The sequence below is a fragment of the Heloderma suspectum genome, chromosome 4 (assembly GCF_057233095.1).
Source record: "Heloderma suspectum isolate Gila_16-S chromosome 4, 16-S_ref, whole genome shotgun sequence".
Classification (NCBI taxonomy): domain Eukaryota; kingdom Metazoa; phylum Chordata; class Lepidosauria; order Squamata; family Helodermatidae; genus Heloderma; species Heloderma suspectum.
Genome location: NC_139461.1, coordinates 106,987,516 through 107,007,948, shown reverse-complemented (window position 1 = coordinate 107,007,948; position 20,433 = coordinate 106,987,516). Strand labels below are relative to the sequence as shown.

Here is a 20,433-nt window from a genome sequence, read left to right as displayed (position 1 = left end):
TTTTAGGAACTAACCAATGTAAATAAAGAGAAATGCCAAGTCTAAAGCTACCTGAAGCCACACGTTCAAGACTTGCTTGTGAATATGGCTAATATGCTGATTTGAACAGGGCTTATAAATGATTATTTCTGATGGCCTTAGTTATATTTAAGAATGCTATCTGTTGTATATGTGCACTTTTTAAAAGTTGGTAGTGGATGAGGAGTATCAGAAAATTGGAACATTATTGCTCCTGTGAGTAAAAGTGAAGTTCTGCTGTATGTTCCAAGGTAAGACTTGGTGCAAACATGACATAGATTAATGAAATAATTTGCATGCAGTGTACATAATTGGACTGTCATTAGGAGAGACATAGTACAAGCAAAATCTACCACTTCTGAATATACTACATTTAGAGTACAGTCCAGGAAACACTTACATGGAAGTAAGCCCCATTAAATTCAAGGGGACTTACTTCTGAGTAGACATGTATAGGATTGCACTGTAAGTCTGTTATTTTTTATACGGGCATAATTATCACCATCAAAATCAGAGAGTCATCATAGATTTCAGCTTGTTTTTCTTTCTTAATTTTCAGTTCTTCTAGACAAATTGCCATTGATTTTCTAGTATATCTCCATAGTCATGTGGAGCCTGCAAGCATCTCAAAATACTTTTCTCAATCATTTTTTCTGAGCTTTAGATTTGTTACTGCCCCTTACCAACCTATAACTTCCCCATTGTTCTGCTCATGCTATTTCTCTTTCTCGGGGAGCCTGTGCAGACATCCTCACCATGCAGAATGGGGGGCCCTCAAGTGTTTTCCATTCCCGTTGTCTCTAACCAATCCCTCCTTACTGAGGCCACCATTCCCCTTGCCTCCACAGACCAGCTGCATACAGTGGCACAACTAGAGCTGCACCTGGGGGCAAAAGTTCAGGGCCCTGCATCCCAGCACACACCCCCAATGACCACCCAGAGAGCAGCAGGAGATGAGGGCAGCAGAAGCAAACTCCATTTTATTTCCGTAGTCATGATTGTGTTATGTTTAGAGGAAAGGTTCCTCCTGTGCAAGCACCAGGTCATTATTGATCCCTAGAGGGATGCCGCTTGTGCTGGCGTTTTCATGGCAGATATAGCGGGGTGGTTTGCCATTGCCTTCCCCAGTCATGACTACCTTTCCCCCAGCAAGCTGGGTACCCATTTTACCGACCTCGGAAGGATGGAAGGCTGAGTCGACCTGAGCCGGCTACCCGAGCCAGCTTTCGTTGGGATCGAACTCAGGTCATGGGGAGAGTTTCGGTTGCAGTACTGCCGCCTACCACTCTGCGCCACACAAGGCTCTTGGTGTTATGTTTAAGTGAGCTTAAAATGCAAATCAGCACGTGCCCAGAGTATTTTATATTCTTATGATTATGATTCTAATCATCATCCTCATCATCAATGGCAAATATTCTAGCTTAATGGGAATGTAGAAGCAGTTGTAAAGCACAGAATTACAGTGCGGGAGGGGCAGTGAGATAAATGCTTCGCAACTGAAGCAATACACAACGCTGTGTAAAGGGCACCCCCGTAAGACCGTTCGATCCAGGGCCTATGATTACCTAGCTGCACCACTGGCTACAAAGTAGGGATGAGTGAGCCCCCTCCGGCTTGCATTGGTTGGCTCAAGGGGGAAAGCCAAGCTACTTCCCCCAAAATTTAGAATTCATTGTTCAAATATCTTCCCACTTCCCCCTCCTGTGAGACATGCCTAGCCCCAAATCCCCCAAACTGGTCCATGTTTCCTTTTAGCCACAACTAGCAGGAGGCAGAACAAGACTTATCCCTCCCCCCCTCCACAGATCTAATTTTTTACAAACTTTACAGACCCTTGAAACTCATATTTCCACACCAGGAAAGATGACTCTTGGTGACATTACCACCAAATGGCTGCTTCCCATTCCCTCACTAGGGACATCTGCTTCTCGCTTTCTCCCAGCTCTTGCTTACAGCCAATTAAATGCCTGCATCTCTTTTCTCCTACTTTATACCGGGGACTGTGAATCTTCTGTCTCATCCCCACTACACACACACACAGTCCCTCTCATCTCTCTTTGCTTTTGCCTTTTGACAAAAAGAGTCTTTTGCCTCTATATTCATGCCAAAATCTTCACTGTTTTGCTAGGACATTTTGCACTCTCTCTCCTTCTACTCCTTTTTTTTTTAAATCTCTGCCCAAGGCAACCACATTAATATACCTAGTGAGAGTTGGCTTTGGCAGTGGAAGGAGGTGAGTAGACCTGTTGGGGTGGAGCATCAATTTGTGAACAGACAGCAGTAAGTGTACTAGTAACACTGAATGATGTGATTAATCATATTATAGTCCAGTGTTTAGTGATCTTCACAATATCTGCACTGTTAGTCTTCAGCAAATATGTCTGGTAAGCCCTCATTTCACAACTTGAGATGTGCACATTTGCAGAATACAGAAACAGAATGAACCTTTCTCAGCGTTTAAGCTGAAGCTTTCAATATGAGACAAAATAAATACCAAACAAGTTGCATCAGTCTCTGTTGTGAAGGAAGGGGAAGAGGGAGCTCTGAAAGTTAAGTACAGTCAAGCTTCCATGGATATCTCTTTTATCCATACAGTGTTCATCAGGAATCCATTGGTGCTGGAAAGAGGTGCTCCATGTTTTAAAAGATGTATTTATTTTCATGTCTTACGCTCTTGCAGTTGCGCCCTTGGGAAATTTACTAGAAAACTGAGATCATAGTAGAGTTGGACCATAAGCTATGAAGCATTGTTGGCTAATAGTAATCAGTTGCAATTTGAACAGTGATTATGTGGCTGACAGAATGAATGTGTAAAATGACTGAGAGAAGATGGCAAACTGGATCACAATCAGATTGAAGATGCAGATTGAAGATCAAAATCAGATTGAATCCGTTTTTATTAAGTAAATAGATTGGTACATTTTTATCAATACCATACCACTCCTTTAGTAACAGGGTGCTTGAGGTAATAATGTGCTTACTCATTCTTAATGTGCTTAATGTGCCAGCTTCTCATTCACCAAATGGGGTTAACGCTTTTACCCAAGCTAAGGAAGGGAGAATCCTCCTTGAATATTATGGAAGATAGATTTTTTTCTTAGCTAAAATGACCAGTATTGCTATGATATAGCATTATTTTTGATGTGCCAAGGCAAACTAGGTTATTCTAGGTTAAAGAATGTGTCTTTATTAAATTGATATTTACTTGACTTATTTATTTATTAATTAAATTCACATCCTGCTATTCCAGTACAGATAGCAACAATACAGTTCAAGATAAAATACAAAATGAGAATTCAAAGTTAAAAGCAAATACATTTAAGCTGCATCAATAAAAAAGAGATAAGCAGCACCCACAAGTTAAACCCTACATATGAAGCTTACATATGCGAATATTAACATTGAACTTGCTAGGCATTTCTTGAGGTCCAGTTTTAATCATCCTTTGTGAGTAATATAGGTGTTCAGTTTTGAAGAGTCTTTCGCAACTCGATTAAAATACAAGTCAGCTAAATAATGTGTAAAGTTTCTGGATGCTGTTGGTTTCTGCACCTCTAAAATTACAATATCATTATCAGCAGCTTTGGTAAGAAATACGCAAGGCAGGGCTGACCCAAGACATTTTGATGCCTGAGGCAAAGCAACAAATGGTATCTCCCCTGCCCCAGTTGTAAGATTGCATAGTATCCAAGGCAGGCAGGTTGTTTTGGCACCTCAGGCAGAAAATCCCATACATGTATCTCCCTGGGAGGAAAAGTATAATAATTATACATTGCAGGACACCCCAAATTAGCTGCCTGAGACAGCCACCTTTCTCTGCCTAATAGTAGGGCTGGCCCTGATCAAGGCTTCTAAGGTTGCAACCCTGTCTACGCTCATATGAAAGTAATTCCCACTCAATGTAGTGAGATTTAATTCCAGGTAAACATGCGTAGGATAAGGCTGCATACAGTAGCCTTAAAAGATAGGTCTGATACACCTACTTGTCAGGACAATGGAATGCACAGAAAGAGAGAGGGGTTGTTACTCCAGCTGTCTATGTAAAGCCTATTATTCTTTGGATGAACAGAAGACAATTGGTTAAGATTTTGGTTTGTCAGGATGTTATAAAAATGTCTTTGTTCATATTTTTGGAAAAACTCATATTTCATACTTCAGATCCTTCAGAAGTGAAAATTCACTGAACTTCCCTCATATATCGTCCTCTATTTCAGACCGCTGCAGACTTAGATGATGACTTGTCCAATTTTTCTTTTTTTGCCTTGAGGCTTTCCAGGAATTTTAGTAAGTGTAGGCAGACTGCCAATGGACACTGGCTACCCAGACACTCCACAATGTTCCATGTGTGCTAGCTGACAAGGATGCCAAAATCCCAGCTGCAGTCCTCAATTTTCCTTGTTCTGTTTAGCTGGTCAGGACTCTTTCACTCAGATGGAGAAGGGCAGTAAAAATATAAGATTTATTGCTGGTGTGTTCACTTTGTTTAAATAAGACTGAAGAATAGATTAAAGAATGGAAAAGGAATTTAGAAGTAACCAATATTCTAATTAACTTCACAATTTAACAGATAGTAAATCGTTTATAGTATTGAAGGAACAGGAATGTGGTTCCACAACAGATAGTAAATTCTGTATTCTGCCTCTCTTAGTCCATTGCACAATTGTCTTAGGTTCTCGCTGTGCTCCAGAAGAAAATGTTAATCGTAGCTAGTTATGACTGCCACCATTTTATAGTATTCTTTGCAAAACTTTTCTGTCAGTGGTGTGGCTAACAAATACAAGCCGAATCCTTAGCAGATGGTTCCACTGGCACAATCTGATAGTGTACAAAAAAACTTTCAGCACTGTGTGTGTGATGATAGATAGATAGATAGATAGATAGATAGATAGGACACAGCTAAATTCACAATGCTGAGAAAAAGAACTCTGATACTTAAGACATAATTGTACAGTATACTGCTTATAAGTCTGGTACTGGTGCTCTTTATAGCTATTCTTGAGGATAATTTAGTGAAATTTGTGAAAATTCAGTTGTATCAGCAAATGAACTCCACAACAATCCACAGAATACTGCTTATACATCCCAACAGGCTGAAATTTGATTATTCATTATTCATTATACAAAATTAATGATGAGCTAAAACACAGTCAATAAATAATCCAAGACAGGAATGGTCGTATGGGATTTAATAAAAGTAAACAATTGGGAACAATTCAGGTGTGGTATCTTCCAGCTCTATTTCTGTAAAAGTAAGTCTATATTATAATAAGGACATTTAACAGATCTGTTCTAAAAACTAGAATATTCCTCCAGGAATTTGTTGGCTCCCACCAGTTTGATCTCATTCATGAGTCTATGACCAACATTGACCTATGTTGGCCAGTTTTGTAGAGACCATAATGACCTGGTTCTCACATAATACCAGTTCCTGGATTAAACAACCCAGGACTTGGTATGCCCACACGGGAGCGAATGAGCTCACTGTATGTGCTCACAAACTCATGGTTTGTAAATGATGGGTTGTTCGATTATCCGAACCGGACGTATGAGGAGGAGAGCACATCTTTACATGAAGAGGTAGAGCACATCTTTACAGGACTGAAGTCCCAGGCTTAATCTCTGGCATCTATGGTTTAAGGATGCCAGGTGACTGGCCTGGGCTGGCCTAAGGCATTGGAGAGAGACTGTTGCCAGTCAGTAAACTGAATCAGTTACTCAGCCAGTGTGAGATGAGTGAGTTGTACAGCTTTAACATAAACCGCATTGCCCTGGCACTATTTTCATGTAGGTATCTGTCTGTAAGGAGTTCTGTAGGTTCATAGTCCTTACCAAACTCTGAAAATCATAGCTGGGGGCATTGCATGACCATGATTGCATCATAAATAATAGTACTTAAATGTACTTCTCCTTAAAATCACCCCCTTTTAATGCACTCAGTCATTTTTCTAAGGCAAGGATGGGCAATATGCAGCCTGCAGACCATATGCGGCCCCTGTCACCACCAAAATACAGGGGGACCCCCCCAATGTAAAATTTTGCCAACAAAATGGCAAATGGGCTAACTTTGATCCTTTTGACACTCCATAGTAGCAGGTCCAGAAGCCATTTTCTAAACAAATCCTCCTCCTCTTCTTCTTCTTCTTCTTCTTCTTCTTCTTCTTCTCCTCCTCCTCCTCCTCCTCCTCCTCCTCCTGTTTGGTACCCATGGGGTGGAAAGTATGGCTCCCAGGGGGGCTCAGGCGCAGAAATGTCCCCCAGAATTCCCAGAGTTGCTCACCTGCTCTAAAAGGTTGGACTCCAAATTATTCCTGTCAGTGTGCCACCCAAGGTGTACAAGTAAACTTAAAAAAACTGTTCCATCTTGTTAGTGTCATGTGGTAGCATGAGATAAAGAAGCATCTTGCATTATATGTCAAGGATTCGATGCCAAGGATAGAAAGTCTACAGTGGCCTAAAGTTCATGAACAAATGTAGCTTGGCAATTTTTATTTTTAGCAGAACATAAAAATAAAAAGCAAGACATCAAATGCAAGACTGGATGATACCAAAAATACAAATAATGGGCAAGTAGTCCTGGCTGGTTTGTTGTTTTTAATTAAAGTCCAGCTAAGTAGGCAGTAGTAATAGATTTCTCATGCTTATTAAAATAAGCTTTTCTAGAGTAAAATTTCAACTTGCTGAAGTAAACAAGAGGCTGTCAGAAAATACATGATCCAAGATTTATTTTTAGTTTGTGTCTTTATTCTAAGTATTCAATCTCATTGTGCTATCCTACTCCATTTTTGCAACCTTTATATACCCTTAGCTGTTTTTCTTATTCCAATTACCATTTTTCTTCCCAGGGGATTATCATAATAATCTTCTGCAGTTTCCCTGTACCATTCCCTGAATGGTATTGCTGTTGTGTAATAATGGTACAAAAAGGTACTAGTATTACTTGAATCTTACAGACTGATCGTAAGATTTTTGGCACTAGCAGATCAGTGATTAAGTTGGGACTGAGCCACCCCTCACAATGATGGACTCCATGAGTAGCATTTCAGCAAATATTTAGGACTGGGGAACCCTGATTTGTTTATAAGGCCACTTATAAATATGTATCATTATTTTCTCTCTTAAAAGTCAGAAATATAAAGCATAGAATTATTTGATCATATGCAAACTTTTAATGAGCAACTTGACATTAACCTAACATCCAGTGCTCTAGAATATTACAACTATCCACTGTATTTTTTTCTTTTCTTTCTGGAGTTCATACTAGAATGGGATGGGTTAGTTCTGCTGCTGGATTATTTGTGATGTATTTGCTTGCTTGCTTACTTACTTACTTACTTATTTACTCATTTTCTATACCATCCAGTAGCCGAAGCTGTCTGAGCGGTTCACAACAATTACTGGAATTTGTTGTTGTTGTTGTTGTTCAGTCGTTAAGTCGTGTCCAACTCTTCATGACCCCATGGACCATAGCACGCCAGGCCTTCTTGTCCTCCACTCTCTCCCGGAGTGTGCTCAGGACTCAGGTTCATATTCATTGCATCGGTGATGCTATCGAGCCATCTCATCCTCTGCCGTCCCTTTCTCCTTTTGCCTTCAATCTTTCCCAGCATCAGGTAGGGATGGCGGAGAAATTTCTCCAGGAATCTCCGGGAGGCCGAACGCATTCACCCCCGAAATTGGTGGTGAAATTCTCCACCATCCCTACCTGATGCTGGGAAAGATTCCCCCCCCCCCCCCCGGGATGGGACTTACCTCGTGCGAATGTCCCTCTCGGCGGCAGGTCCCAGCGGCGGCGGCAGCCGGTCTTCTGACCAGCTGCCGCCACTGCCGCCATTGCAAAATAAAAAAGGAAAGTAAAAAAACACACACACACCCGTGATATGCTACGTAACGATTTACGTAGCCTGTCACGGCTACATTTCCAAAGTCAGCCGTGATAGGCTACGTAAATCGTTGCGTAGCCTATCACAGGTGTGTGTTTGGGTTTTTTTACTTTTTTTTTTCGCGGCCGTGTAGACGGGGCGCTCCTCCCCAGCCTGAATTTCGGCAGCGAGGGATGGGGCGCCTCCCCCCTGGCCTGAATTTCGGCCGGGCGAGGCGGGGCGCCTCCCCCCCCTCGCTTGAACTTTGGGGGGAGAACCGAAGCGCCTCCCCCCCACCGCGAAGCAAGCTGCGAGACCAGGTAAGTCCCTTTCGTCCATCCCTAGCATCAGGGTCTTTTCCAGGGACTTTTCTCTTCGCATTAGGTGGCCAAAGTATTTGAGCATCAGCTTCATTATCTGTCCTTCCAATGAGCACTCAGGGTTGATTTCCTTTAGGATTGACTGATTTGACCTCCTTGCAGTCCAGGGGACTCGTAAGAGTCTTCTCCAGCACCACAATTTGAAAGCATCAATTCTTCGGCGCTCAGCCTTCCTTATAGTCCAGCTCTCACAGCCATACATTACTACTGGGAAAACCATAGCTTTGATTATGTGGACCTTTGTTGGCAAGGTGATGTCTCTGCTTCTTACTATGCTGTCTAGGTGTGCCATAGTTTTCCTCCCAAGGAGCAAGTGTCTTTTAATTTCATGGCTACAGTCACCGTCTGCGGTGATCTTGGAGCCCAAGAAAGTAAATTCTGTCACTGCTTCCATTTCTTCCCCTTCTATATGCCAGGAAGTGATGGGGCCAGATGCCATGATCTTAGTTTTTTTCATGTTGAGTTTCAAAGCAGCTTTTGCACTCTCCTCTTTCACCCTCAACAAGAGGCTCTTGAGATCCTCTTCGCTTTCTGCCATTAGGGTGGTATCGTCTGCGTATCTGAGGTTGTTGATAATTCTCCTGGCAATCTTAATTCCGACCTGTGATTCATCCAACCCGGCGTTTCTCATGATGTACTCTGCATATAAATTAAATAAGCAGGGCGACAATATGCAGCCTTGTCGTACTCCTTTCCCAATTTTGAACCAATTGGTTGTTCCATGTCCAGTTCTTACTGTTGCTTCTTGACCCTCGTACAGGTTTCTCAGGAGACAGGTAAGGTGGTCTGGTAGTCCCATCTCTTTAAGAATTTGCCAGAGTTTGTTGTGATCAAAGGCTTTAGTGTAGTCAATGAAGCAGAAATAGACGTTTTTCTGGAATTCTCTTGCTTTCTCCATGATCCAGCGAAAGTTGGCGATTTGATCTCTAGTTCCTCTGCCTCTTCGAAACCCAGCTTGTACTTCCGGTAGTCCTCGGTTCACATACTGCTGAAGCCTAGCTTGTAGGATTTTGAGCATCACCTTGCTGGCATGTGAAATGAGCGCAATTGTGCGGTAGTTTGAACACTCTTTGGCGTTGCCCTTCTTTGGAATTGGAATGTAAACTGACCTTTTCAGGTCTTGTGGCCACTGTTGAGTGTTCCACATTTGTTGGCATATTGAGTGCAGCATTTTAACAGCATCATCTTTTAGGGTTTTAAATAGTGCAGCTGGAATACCGTCATCTCCGCTAGCTTTGTTGTTATTAATGCTTCCTAAGGCCCACTTGACTTCACTCTCTAGGATGTCCAGCTCAAGTTCAGTGGCCGCACGATTATGGCTATCAGGGACATTCAGATCTTCCCTGTATAGTTCTTCTGTTTATTCTTTCCACCTCTTCTTAATCTCATCTGCTTCTGTTAGGTCCCTGCCTTCTTTGTCCTTTATCATGCCCATCTTTGCACAAAACGTTCCCTTGATATCTCCGATTTTCTTGAAAAGATCTTTCCCATTCTATTGTTTTCCTCGATTTCTTTGCATTGTTCATTTAAGGAGGCCTTCTTGTCTCTCCTAGCTATTCTCTGGAACTCTGCATTCAGTTGGATATATCTTCCCCTTTCTCCCTTCCTTTTCACTTCCCTTCTTTCCTCAGCTACTTGTAAAGCCTCATCAGACAGCCACTTGGCTTTCTTGCCTTTCTTTTTCTTTGGGATGGATTTCGTTGCTGCCTCCTGAACAATGTTACGGACCTCCATCCAGAGTTCCTCAGGCACTCTGTCTTTCAGGTCTAATCCCTTAAATCTATTCCTGACCTCCACTGTATATTCATAAGGGATATGATTTAGGTCATACCTGAATGGTTTAGTGGTTTTTCCCTATGTTCTTCAATTTAAGCCGAAATTTTGCAAGAAGCAGCTCATGATCTGAGCCACAGTCAGCTCCAGGTCTTGTTTTTACTGACTGCAGAGAGCTTCTCCATCTTTGGCTGCAAAGTACATAATCAATCTGATTTCGATATTGACCATCTGGTGATGTCCATGTGTAGAGTTGCCTCTTGTGCTGTTGGAAAAGAGTGTTTGCTATGATCAGCGTGTTCTCTTGGCAAAACTCTCTTAGCCTTTGTCCTGCTTCATTTTGTACACCAAGGCCATGCTTGCCTGTTATCCCGGTGTTTTCTTGATTTCCTACTTTAGCATTCCAATCCCCGATGATGAAGAGGAAATTTTTTTTTGGTGTTAGTTCTAGAAGGTGTTGTAGGTCTTCATAGAACTGATCAACCTCAGCTTCTTCAGCATCAGTGGTTGGGGCATAGACTTGAATTACTGTGATGTCGAATGGTTTGCCTTGGATTCATACTGAGATCATTCTATCGTTTTTGAGATTGTACCCCAGTACTGCTTTTCCCACCCTTTTGTTGACTATGAGTGCTACTCCATTTCTTCTAAGGGATTCTTGCCCACAGTAGTAGATATAATGGTCACCTGAATTAAATTCAATAACCCCATTCAAATACTTTGCACAATTTGGTTCTAAACTGAAATGATAAATTCTACCAAAAGAAATGGATATACAGGGGTGGGGGCGGGGATACTTCAATCTTGGGTCATCTTCCTGTTTTGTACTAGTGCCAGCCATACTTCTGCTGCTTAAGTTAATACCTTGGTCTGCTATTTCAATTAGCAGAGATCATCCCAGGGATCACAGGTACGCTCGTTCAGTATATATCATCACCATTGCCCCAGATTCTAGGAATGGATTCATTGGGCCAGAATATATTTTACCAGAAAATGAAAGAATGAGTGAAGGTTGTATTCCCTAAGCATACGTGGACAGACTTCAGCTTGTGGAATCCACTTTGTCTTTTTACTAAAACTTCAAGATCCAGCAGGTGCAAAAGGCATACACTTAAAAATAAAGAATTCTGAGCTCAGGAATTAGTATTGATTACCAGAACTTGACTGAGCTAATAGTCCTTCCACACACAAAAACGCTCCTGGTTACCCCAAGGTTTCTTCATTTCAGCAGTGTGTGAGGGGGTGGGTGTGGGGATCATTTTGTTAAACAGTTGGGAGTTAGTTAGAAATCCTTGATCTACTTCAAGTCACTCAGTGATCTACCAGTAGAGCCTGCTGTGCCTTCTGCCCGCTCTGCTCTAAAGGACATAATTCTAAATGTAGTCTTCTAGATTTAAAAAGAACCAATCATTCTCTCTCTCTCTCTCTCACACACACACACACACACACACACACGAATGAGAGAGAGAGAGAGAATCTTTATTCTTTAGAGCTTGGCCCTAGGCAGAACTTCTGCTTTGCCAAAATTACCATTACTATGCAGCCTTGCTGTCTATTGCTGTCCTTCTCGGCAGTGCTCAAATTATGAGGGAAAATTAAATCCACACTCTTCACCCCAATTTGAGCCAAAGCATGCCCCCCCCATAATCTTCTATAAACAGTAGCTTTTAAGGAGGTGAGCTCCCTCTGTCCCCCTGTAATTCAAGCATTGCTTCTTGGATCTAGGCCAGGTCTCGGTATCCAAAAAATCCTGAGGGGGAAATTTTGAAAGAAAGGGGCCCCTTGTGTTATATCTTATTCTGAGACTCTAAGACCTCTCTGACCTATATACCATCATTTGGCTGCACTCACACAGGCAAAGATATTTATACCAACTCACGGAGAGAGGCAGCCTTTCTCTGCCATCCCACACTTAAAATCTGCCACAGTATGGAGAGCTGCGCCATCCTGTAAAGGAGGATGCCAGGATATGTCTGAACATTCAGATCTGAATTCTGCAGCTGCTGTCTAGCTCTGTTCTCTTCCTAATTTATAACATGGCTTTCCCCCACCCCGAAGTTTATTGAACCTGTTTCCTAATACAGAGTAGCTCCCAGGCATTTGTAAGTGCTCCTCTCCTACACAGAGAGTAATCAGGCAGCAGCTGCAGCTCACAATTCATTGGTTACTAAGAAACCAGGGAACATGATATGATTGGAGCTACATATGGGGTTATCAGAGTATGTAATTTTAACCATGTAGGTAGACTTTAACCTGTGCATGTAGATATACGTTGCAGGGATCAGAACGTAAAATCCTATACAGGCACTTCTCCAGTGAATACACCAAAGAAGCTGAGGAAGGGAGTTGGAAAGAGACCCTGCAGCACCTGTAATAAAAATACTGACTAATAGAGAGACATTACTTTGACTTTGTGCTCCTGATCTAGGTAATATTTGATACCTAGTAATAGGGATAAGCCCCCCAACTTATTGTCACACAGGTTGGTTTTGCCTCCCTTCTAGTTTAACTTACATAATTTCTAAAATGTATACGCCGCCTTGAGTTCCACAGTGGAAAAAAGGCAGGAATTAAATATACTAAATTAATTCAGATTAATTTTGGAATAGGTTTTATTCACAGCTTGTCACAGTAAGATTCCTTTTTGTTTAGTGTTTTAATCAATTATGTGCCTCTGTGTTCCTATGTTCTGGTAAACTATAAGGGGACAGGAGAGATGTGAATGTATGTACGTATGTGTGGTTCCACGGAAGGCTACAGTTACTGGTGTGTGTGTTCACCAAAAGTAGCCACCATGCAGTATGTAAATAATGCTGCATTCAAAGATTTGGGATACATGCTTTGTTGGGAACCATATATTAATTTCCTGTAAGTAAAGATGGAAAGGGGAGAGAATGACAGCCTGATACTACACTTTGTTACTTGGCAGTAAGCCCTGCTGTGTTCAGTGGATTTGTTCCCAAGTAAATGTGCCTGGGGTTGCAAGCCGAAGGACACACTCATGAAAATTCTGCCCTAGGGTGTGTGTTGAGAAAAATAATCATTTTGATTAGCCTAATGCCTTAATCGTGATATACCAGAGCTTCTTGTTTTATCATATAGCTTATAGAACTCTGAACAAAAGGAATGTCCTTGATTTTATATTAGTTTCCTTTTCTTTTTTTCTTACTGCTAGTATTTTGATTTCCTCTTCTCTCTCTCTCCCCTGCCCCTTCTTTTTCTCTCCTTCTCTCTCATTCCAGAGATGCTTGTGGAGGATTGTGCTCACAGGGAGATGATTCCTCATGAAGTCTCTGGATCCCCTTCAGAAATCAAATGTGACTTTCCACTTAGCAGACTGAAATCAGAGCCAACCAGGCAGTGAAGCCACAGAAGTGGGCAGGGGCCGGTGAAAAATGAAATCTAACCAGGAGAGAAGCAATGAATGCCTGCCACCCAAGAAGCGAGAGATCCCTGCCACCAGCCTGCCTTCTGACGTGAAGCCATTAGTTCTGGCCGGTGAAAACCACCGTGCAGATAACTTGTCATGGCTCTCAAGTACAACCACCAGCCAGAGCAGCATGGCTGGGCGGAACAGGCCTGGAGCAATCTCGGTGGAGGCTGGTTCACAACTAGGAATAGGTTTACACAAGTCGCTATCTACGGGAATAGATTATTCCCCACCTAGTGCTCCTAGGTCTGTTCCGGCGACCGCAACACTTCCCACAGTGTACCCATCTGCACTCTCACAGGCAGGGACGCCTGTTTCCCCAGTGCAGTACACACACCTGCAGCACACTTTCCAGTTTGTTGGGCCCCAGTACAGTGGACCATACGCCGGATTCATCCCATCCCCACTGATTTCCCCAACAGCCAATTCTGCAACCAGCACAGCGGCTTCCGCCACTGCTGTTGCAACCACTCCATCCCAGCGTTCCCAGCTGGAGGCATATTCCACTTTGCTGGCCAGTGTGAGCAACCTAAGCCAGCAAGGGCACAAAGTTGAGCCGCATCTAGTCAGGACACCTGGATTGATCACAGCAGGGTCTCCTCCACCAACCCAGCAAAACCAGTATGTCCACATTTCCAGCTCTCAGAGTGCCGTCAGAAATGTCTCTCCTCCGGCCATCCCAGTCCATTTGCATCCCCACCAGACAGTGATTCCTCATGCGTTCACTCTTGGTCCCTCCTCCCAGGTGGTGGTGCAATATGCGGATTCGGGCAGCCATTTTGTCACTAGGGAGTCCACCAAGAAGTCTGAGAGCAGCAGGCTGCAGGCTTTGCAAGCAAAAGAAATACTGAATGGGGAAATAGAGAAGAGTAGGCGGTATGGCATCTCTCCATCCTCAGAAGTGAATCTTATCAAATCAGGCAATAAACCATCTCCTCATCATTATGAGGCCAGGCATGTGGTGGTCCACTCGGGTCCTGCTGATTACATTGCACGGGATTCCTCCAGTGTCCGGTCCTCAGTTATGGTAGTCCCCAACAGTAGCACACCTACTGCAGACATGGAGGCCCAACAGGCCACCAACAGAGAAACACCTCCTTCAGCCCTCGGCGAAAAAGGAAGTTTGCATTTAGGAAAAACAGCTCACCGATCCTATGCTTTATCTCCGCAACAAACTATGGGTCATGAAGGAGTGAAAGCAGTCGCCACTTTGTCCCCTCACACAGTCATTCAGACCACCCACAGCGCCTCAGAGCAGCTTCCTGTTGGGTTGCCTGCTGCAGCCTTCTACACTGGGACTCAGCCACCAGTCATTGGCTATCTGAGCAATCAACAGCAAGCCTTTGGCTATCCTGGAAGTCTCCCACAACACCTGGTGATCCCTGGCACCCAGCCCCTCTTAATACCAGTAGGCAATGCAGATATCGACTCATCAGGGGTACCGCCTGCTATAGCCACTTCATCTCCCCAGTTGGCAGCAGTACCTCACACGTTCGTCACAACCGCCATTCCGAAAAGTGAGAATTACAGTGCTGAGTCACTAGCAAGTCAGCCAGCTTACCAGGCAGCAGTGGTACAGGCCCAGATCCACCTACCCCTGGTCCAGCCAGTACCTTCGTCAGCAACAGCTCCTCCTACACTGCCTCCGTACTTCATGAAAGGGTCTATAATTCAGTTGGCCAATGGAGAACTGAAGAAGGTAGAAGATTTAAAAACAGAAGACTTTATACAGAGTGCAGAAATTAGCAGTGACCTGAAAATAGACTCCAGCACTGTGGAAAGGATTGATGACAGCCATAACCCAGGCATTGCCATGATACAGTTTGCAGTTGGAGAGCATCGAGCACAGGTAATAAATCTGAGAGGTTGTGGCGGTGGTAGGTTATTAGGCAAGTAGAAGTAATATCCCTACTTACATTTAGAAGTCTCTTGGGAGCACAGAATGTCTTACAGACATAGTGGTGTGGTGGTAAAGGTGGTGAAGGGACTTGTGCAAAGTTATACTAGCGACAGGGGAAGGTGATTTTGGTGAAATCATGTTATAAACCAGGCACTGGCTTAAATTCAGGCTAATACTTCATTAGGACTTTCTAAAATCTCACTTGGCAATGAGCAATCTTTTGAATTCCCCAGACCTCTTCTTTAGACTAGATGTTAAGCAAAACAAAAAAGTGGGGGGAGGGGAGAGAAAGCTGGATATGATTGAAAAGCCCCAAAGTCTGCAGTTCGAAGAGTTGCGGGAAATTGAAAAACTTGTTCACTGTCTGGTGACATTTTAGTTTGTCCTAATAAAGTTGCAGCTTGATCATTATTTCTGATTGTTGTTTTATAAATGAACCAACACAGCTGCCTGCATTCTTGTTAGAAGTGTCTCCTCTTAAAGAAAGTTACAGTGCAAAGTAGGCCAAGGGAAAGGAATGGGACAAACCCATATAGATTTCCATGTGTTGAAACTCTGGAACACTCTTCGGGTATGCCTGAACCAGTGGGATTGGTTGGTTTTGGTTTTTCACAGCATCCTAGTAAAAGTGTCAGGACATGGCACATTCCATAGTGCCTCCTGTGGACTCTCATCCATTTTGGTTTACCACTTCATTTCTCAATTCCTTGATAGTAGTACAAACCTTCCCACAGTGAGTCTAGATAGACTTCTAGTGCTGTTTCCTTTTTCTTCCTGTTGCTCCTCAATTACGTTGAATTTGTACCGTTGCCTGTGCACTATGAACACCTAATTCGTTCCACTAATTACTCCATGGTCCTCTAATCTGGCTATTTTGTGATCCCTTCTAAAAGTTTATTTCACCCTTTTCCCCCCAGGACATTGCATCAAATTTATTAAGGTGTTATGTTGGTTAAATTGCACATATTCAGCCGTAATTAAAGAGCAAAAAAAAAAAAGAATATTACAATCCCAAGCCTGCGGGTCTGGAGAAGGAAGTGTATATGAACAGGAAACATGTAAAGATCAGCACTGAAACAGTACGGATAAGATCTAATTGGAAAGAAAGATGACAAGAATGGTACTCTGAATTCACCCAGAATGTTTCTACTTGAGTAAGAACCTCATTGGGTTTGCTTCAGGTTTCAGCACCATGCAGCTGGTAAATGCATTCTAGGGAATGTTAAGGAGAATAATTCCAATGCTTGATTGCGCCCATACTTCACATAATTTTAGTGGTTTTTATTATATGTGAAGAAAGGATTATCTTTCTAATGATCTTTCAGTGACTGGTATGCTACATGTGCGGACTGTAAACACTTAGCTTGACACTATCTGTTCGTTGGTGATTCAGTTTTCTGTGAATCCCCGATTAAACACTGCAGATGTCTTTTTCAGATCTGCTTTACAGATGCATATATTGTGCACCTTCAGATGAATTTAGCAGTCATGGCTTTGGCTGCAATTATTGTGTGATAGCGTGGCCATCTGAAACTTTTTGTCCCATTGTAGATAGAGCGTTTTTATGCTGTGCAAACATGAATAGGGAGGGAACTGTTGATCTTTGTATTTGATAAGTGGAGACCTGCAACAGAATGTTGCAAAGTGGAGTGCTTTTATTAAAATTTCTAGTCCATATTTTTTCTCAATTTGGGTTCTTTTCTTCCTATATGGGTTTTTTCTTCTGGGGTGGGGTGGACGTACTTATGCCCCGGCCTACCCCAACTCCATTAAAAATGTTGATTTCTCCATTGATGTTTGAACACCTGTCATTTCCATCCCTGGAACCATTTTAAAATAGTTTCTCAGTGATATATCCAGACAGCGGATCTGTTTGGATGATCAGACAGCCCACCACGACTTATTTAAGCCACAGTGGGTTGGAGCACATGACAGCGGCCATTTTGAATATTCGGCTTGTGTCATTCAAGCCTGGCAAGGGTGGGTTGTGCGAGGGTTAAACAACCCTCATGTAACCCTAAAACAGACATTGGTTTCTGTGTGGGTTGTTTAACCCTTGCACAACCCCTTGCCGCTGCCGTGTTCGGACAACACAAGCCACAGTCACAGCTTGAATTTTCAGGATGGCTCCCATGGGCACTGCAGCTCATCATGACTTAAATAAGCCACGACGAGTCATACCTATTGTGCGAACCTGGTCAATGGGATGGTTTTCTCTAGCCTTTTTAACTGCCCTCGTTGTCCAGCCACTCCATTATATTTCTCTTCCATCCAGTTCCCTTGTTTCCCCCACCCACTCCATTCCAGTACGTCTTCCACTCAGTTGTCGGCTTTTTTTCACCTCTGTCGGTCAACATTCTATGCCACTGGGTTATATCGGGCTGTTGGGGGGGGGAATGTCCCCCCTTAGGGGGATTTCCTAATATTTTTATATCCCTGCAGACTTACTCCAAGTCTGCTGATAACTCCCTCTTTTGTGTGAACCTTAATGTCGCATAAACTACTTCTGCCCCGCATCACAAGATAGAGGGTGCCCTTGCAAGGGTGGCTGAGGAGGCTATGTTGCTGGGTAAGATAGCTGATTCCTCCAGTCTCTTTAGCTGCGGGGATCCTCACAACCTTCCTATACCCACTTCCTTTAAGGTTAGTAACATTGTAGTAACGTGGGCACAGTGGGGTGGTTTGAACTTTTTAGTAATATATTGGTCTAGTTGATAGCACTTGGACAATCTGGCTTTTTTATTGGCAAAATCCTCCTTTTTTGAAAATAATGCCGGGGAAGGAAGAGGTAGCTTCTAAGGGGCTGAAATAATTTAAGCTGCTAACTTAGGTTCAGCCAGTGTTAAAAAGGCTATTACAAGTTGGGTGGGCACTCACAAGTATTCCTTTTGAATATAGAAGCCACTTCATATGATAATGAGTACGAAGGAATCCCCAAATTAGATTCCTTGTAACATTAGTAGGTCTAGATTTACAGAGTTTACCACTTGAACAGTAGGGATGGGCCATTATGAGAAGGGTAAATGTTTTGGCAAGGGATGTTCATTTGCTTTTGACAAACACCTCAGACATATGATTTCTAGCCGGAAGGAAGGGTTTGTAATTACCATGGAATCCACATTTCCTAGGATTGACAATAGCGAGGCATATCTACAAAACAAAGAAATTCTTAGCAATTGCAGCAAGGGAAATAAGCCACAGTGGGTTATTTGAGGGTCGCTGTACCCTCAACGAAGCTGCGCTGCCTGGGTTCAGATGATTACAGCAGCCGCACCAGCGAGAGTAATTAGGGAAATTCAGCCAGCACGTGCAGCGGTATTAACAAGCCACCATGGCTTGTTAACCATGCCGCATTCATGCGAAGTGGGTCTTCCTTAATTCAGACATTATAGCAAACCATGGTTTGCCATTACAAGCTCAAGACACCTTGAACTCTTGCATTCCCTACTTCCCTTATCCTGTACTCAAGGGCAGGAAATTAGAAGCTTCTGTTTCTAGCTTGTGGCAAGCCATAGTTCACCATTTTGTCCAAAACTAGCATGGTTTGTATAAATCATGACCCCAGTTTGTTCCTGGCTTGGCATCCTGGTTTGCTGACAAACTGTGGTTTGGGTAAATCAGGAATGGACATTTTTAATGTTCTCTCATTCACAGAGAAAGGGGAGGATGGAGTGTGCGAGGTTGAGGCTCATGCCTGCTCATACTTGTAAGAAACATCTAAATACAAATGCAGAGGACGTGACAGCATCAGCTTGTCCTTATGAGTGCATCTTGGATTGATAGTTGATTTATTGTATCAACAATGGTTTAAGAAAGGCTGTTTCCATCTCAAACACCAAAGCAGGCCAGCCAACTGTGAGAGGAGGAGATTGAAAATAGAAATGAGGCTTAAGATATTCGCAGCCCATTGTACTCAAGGGCCTTTTGCTCACCTGAGGGTGAGATTTGTGACTCGCTCAAGGTCACCCATGTTCACAAATCCAGTAGAGGTGATATAACTTGTTTGAGTATCGCAGATTGCGGCAGGAAACCAAGTGAAAGTGCTGACGAATGAACTAAAACTGGAACCAACATTTTTGAAATGGTGTAATTCCTATCGCATCTGTTTGAGTATCAAATAATGTAGGGCTTCTTCACATGGCCCACTTTACTCGTGTCACTTTAGTGAATCTCCTATGTTGATGGTGTCAAAACAGACACAGGTTCATGCGTTTAACACATGTATGATCCATGTAATTTCTATGTGAATGTTCTGTGTAGGAAATTGAACTTGTGATAAATGGTCCTAAGAATGGAAATTGGATACATAGTGGCCTGGTTCACACATAATGATGACAGTGAATGTAATATGGCTTGAGTACGGGTTGTCTTTAAATAATGGATTGTCATTAGATGTGAAGCCTGCACTGTGATTTAACTATGGGTTGTTAACTGTGAACAACTCAAGAAAAGAACTCATGGTTTGTTGTTGGATTGTGAACTCTGGGTTGTTTGTGGTTAACAACCCATAGATAAACTGTAGTGCAGGATTTGCACTTCACAACAACCCATGATTAAACAACAACTCAAAATTCAATGGCAACCCATACTCAACCCATATGCAACCTGTACTCTGGTTAGTTGTTATGTGCAAATCACGACAATGACACAGGTAATCTCTGTGTAGATAAAGGACCCATGTAAAAACATTTCACCCCCATCCCAACATAGCTTTGCTTAAAGAAAACAATTTAACCTGAAAGATAGAGCTATACATAGGGTGGATACACTCCTGTGTGTCATGTCACTAGCTCACATGGGTCAATACATCAGCAAACAACAATACAAAGCAATACATGTCTTGTATTATTGTATACATATCTGTCCTGGCATAAAGTCAAGTGCTAGAAGAAGCTTCATCTTCATCTGTGCAATAGCAGGCTGCTATTAAAGGCATAGTGGTGCTAGGAAAAAAGCGGCAGCTCTAGGGCAGTCAGATCCTGGAAGAAGGGGCACGCTGAGGAGTCACTCTGAGGGGGACAAGACACAATCACAGTCAGGAGCCAGGTAAAAGTTGATTCCAGGAGGTCAGTC

The 20,433-nt window shown here is 42.8% G+C and overlaps 1 protein-coding gene across 38 annotated transcripts in view; it reads left to right on the top strand.

The window, feature by feature from the left end:
* The window catches only part of ATXN1 (ataxin 1), a 314,572-nt gene that overhangs the window by 273,157 nt on the left and 20,982 nt on the right, over positions 1 to 20,433 (top strand). For 37 of the 38 annotated variants that reach the window (XM_084850246.1, XM_084850249.1, XM_084850245.1 and 34 more), the window contains one exon: positions 13,273 to 15,309. The exons of the other annotated variant lie outside the window; for it this stretch is intronic. In XM_084850246.1, the coding sequence (XP_084706372.1) occupies positions 13,426 to 15,309 (1,884 nt within the window). In that variant the 5' untranslated portion in view covers positions 13,273 to 13,425. The remainder of the gene's footprint in view (positions 1 to 13,272; positions 15,310 to 20,433) is intronic. 38 annotated transcript variants of the gene reach the window in all.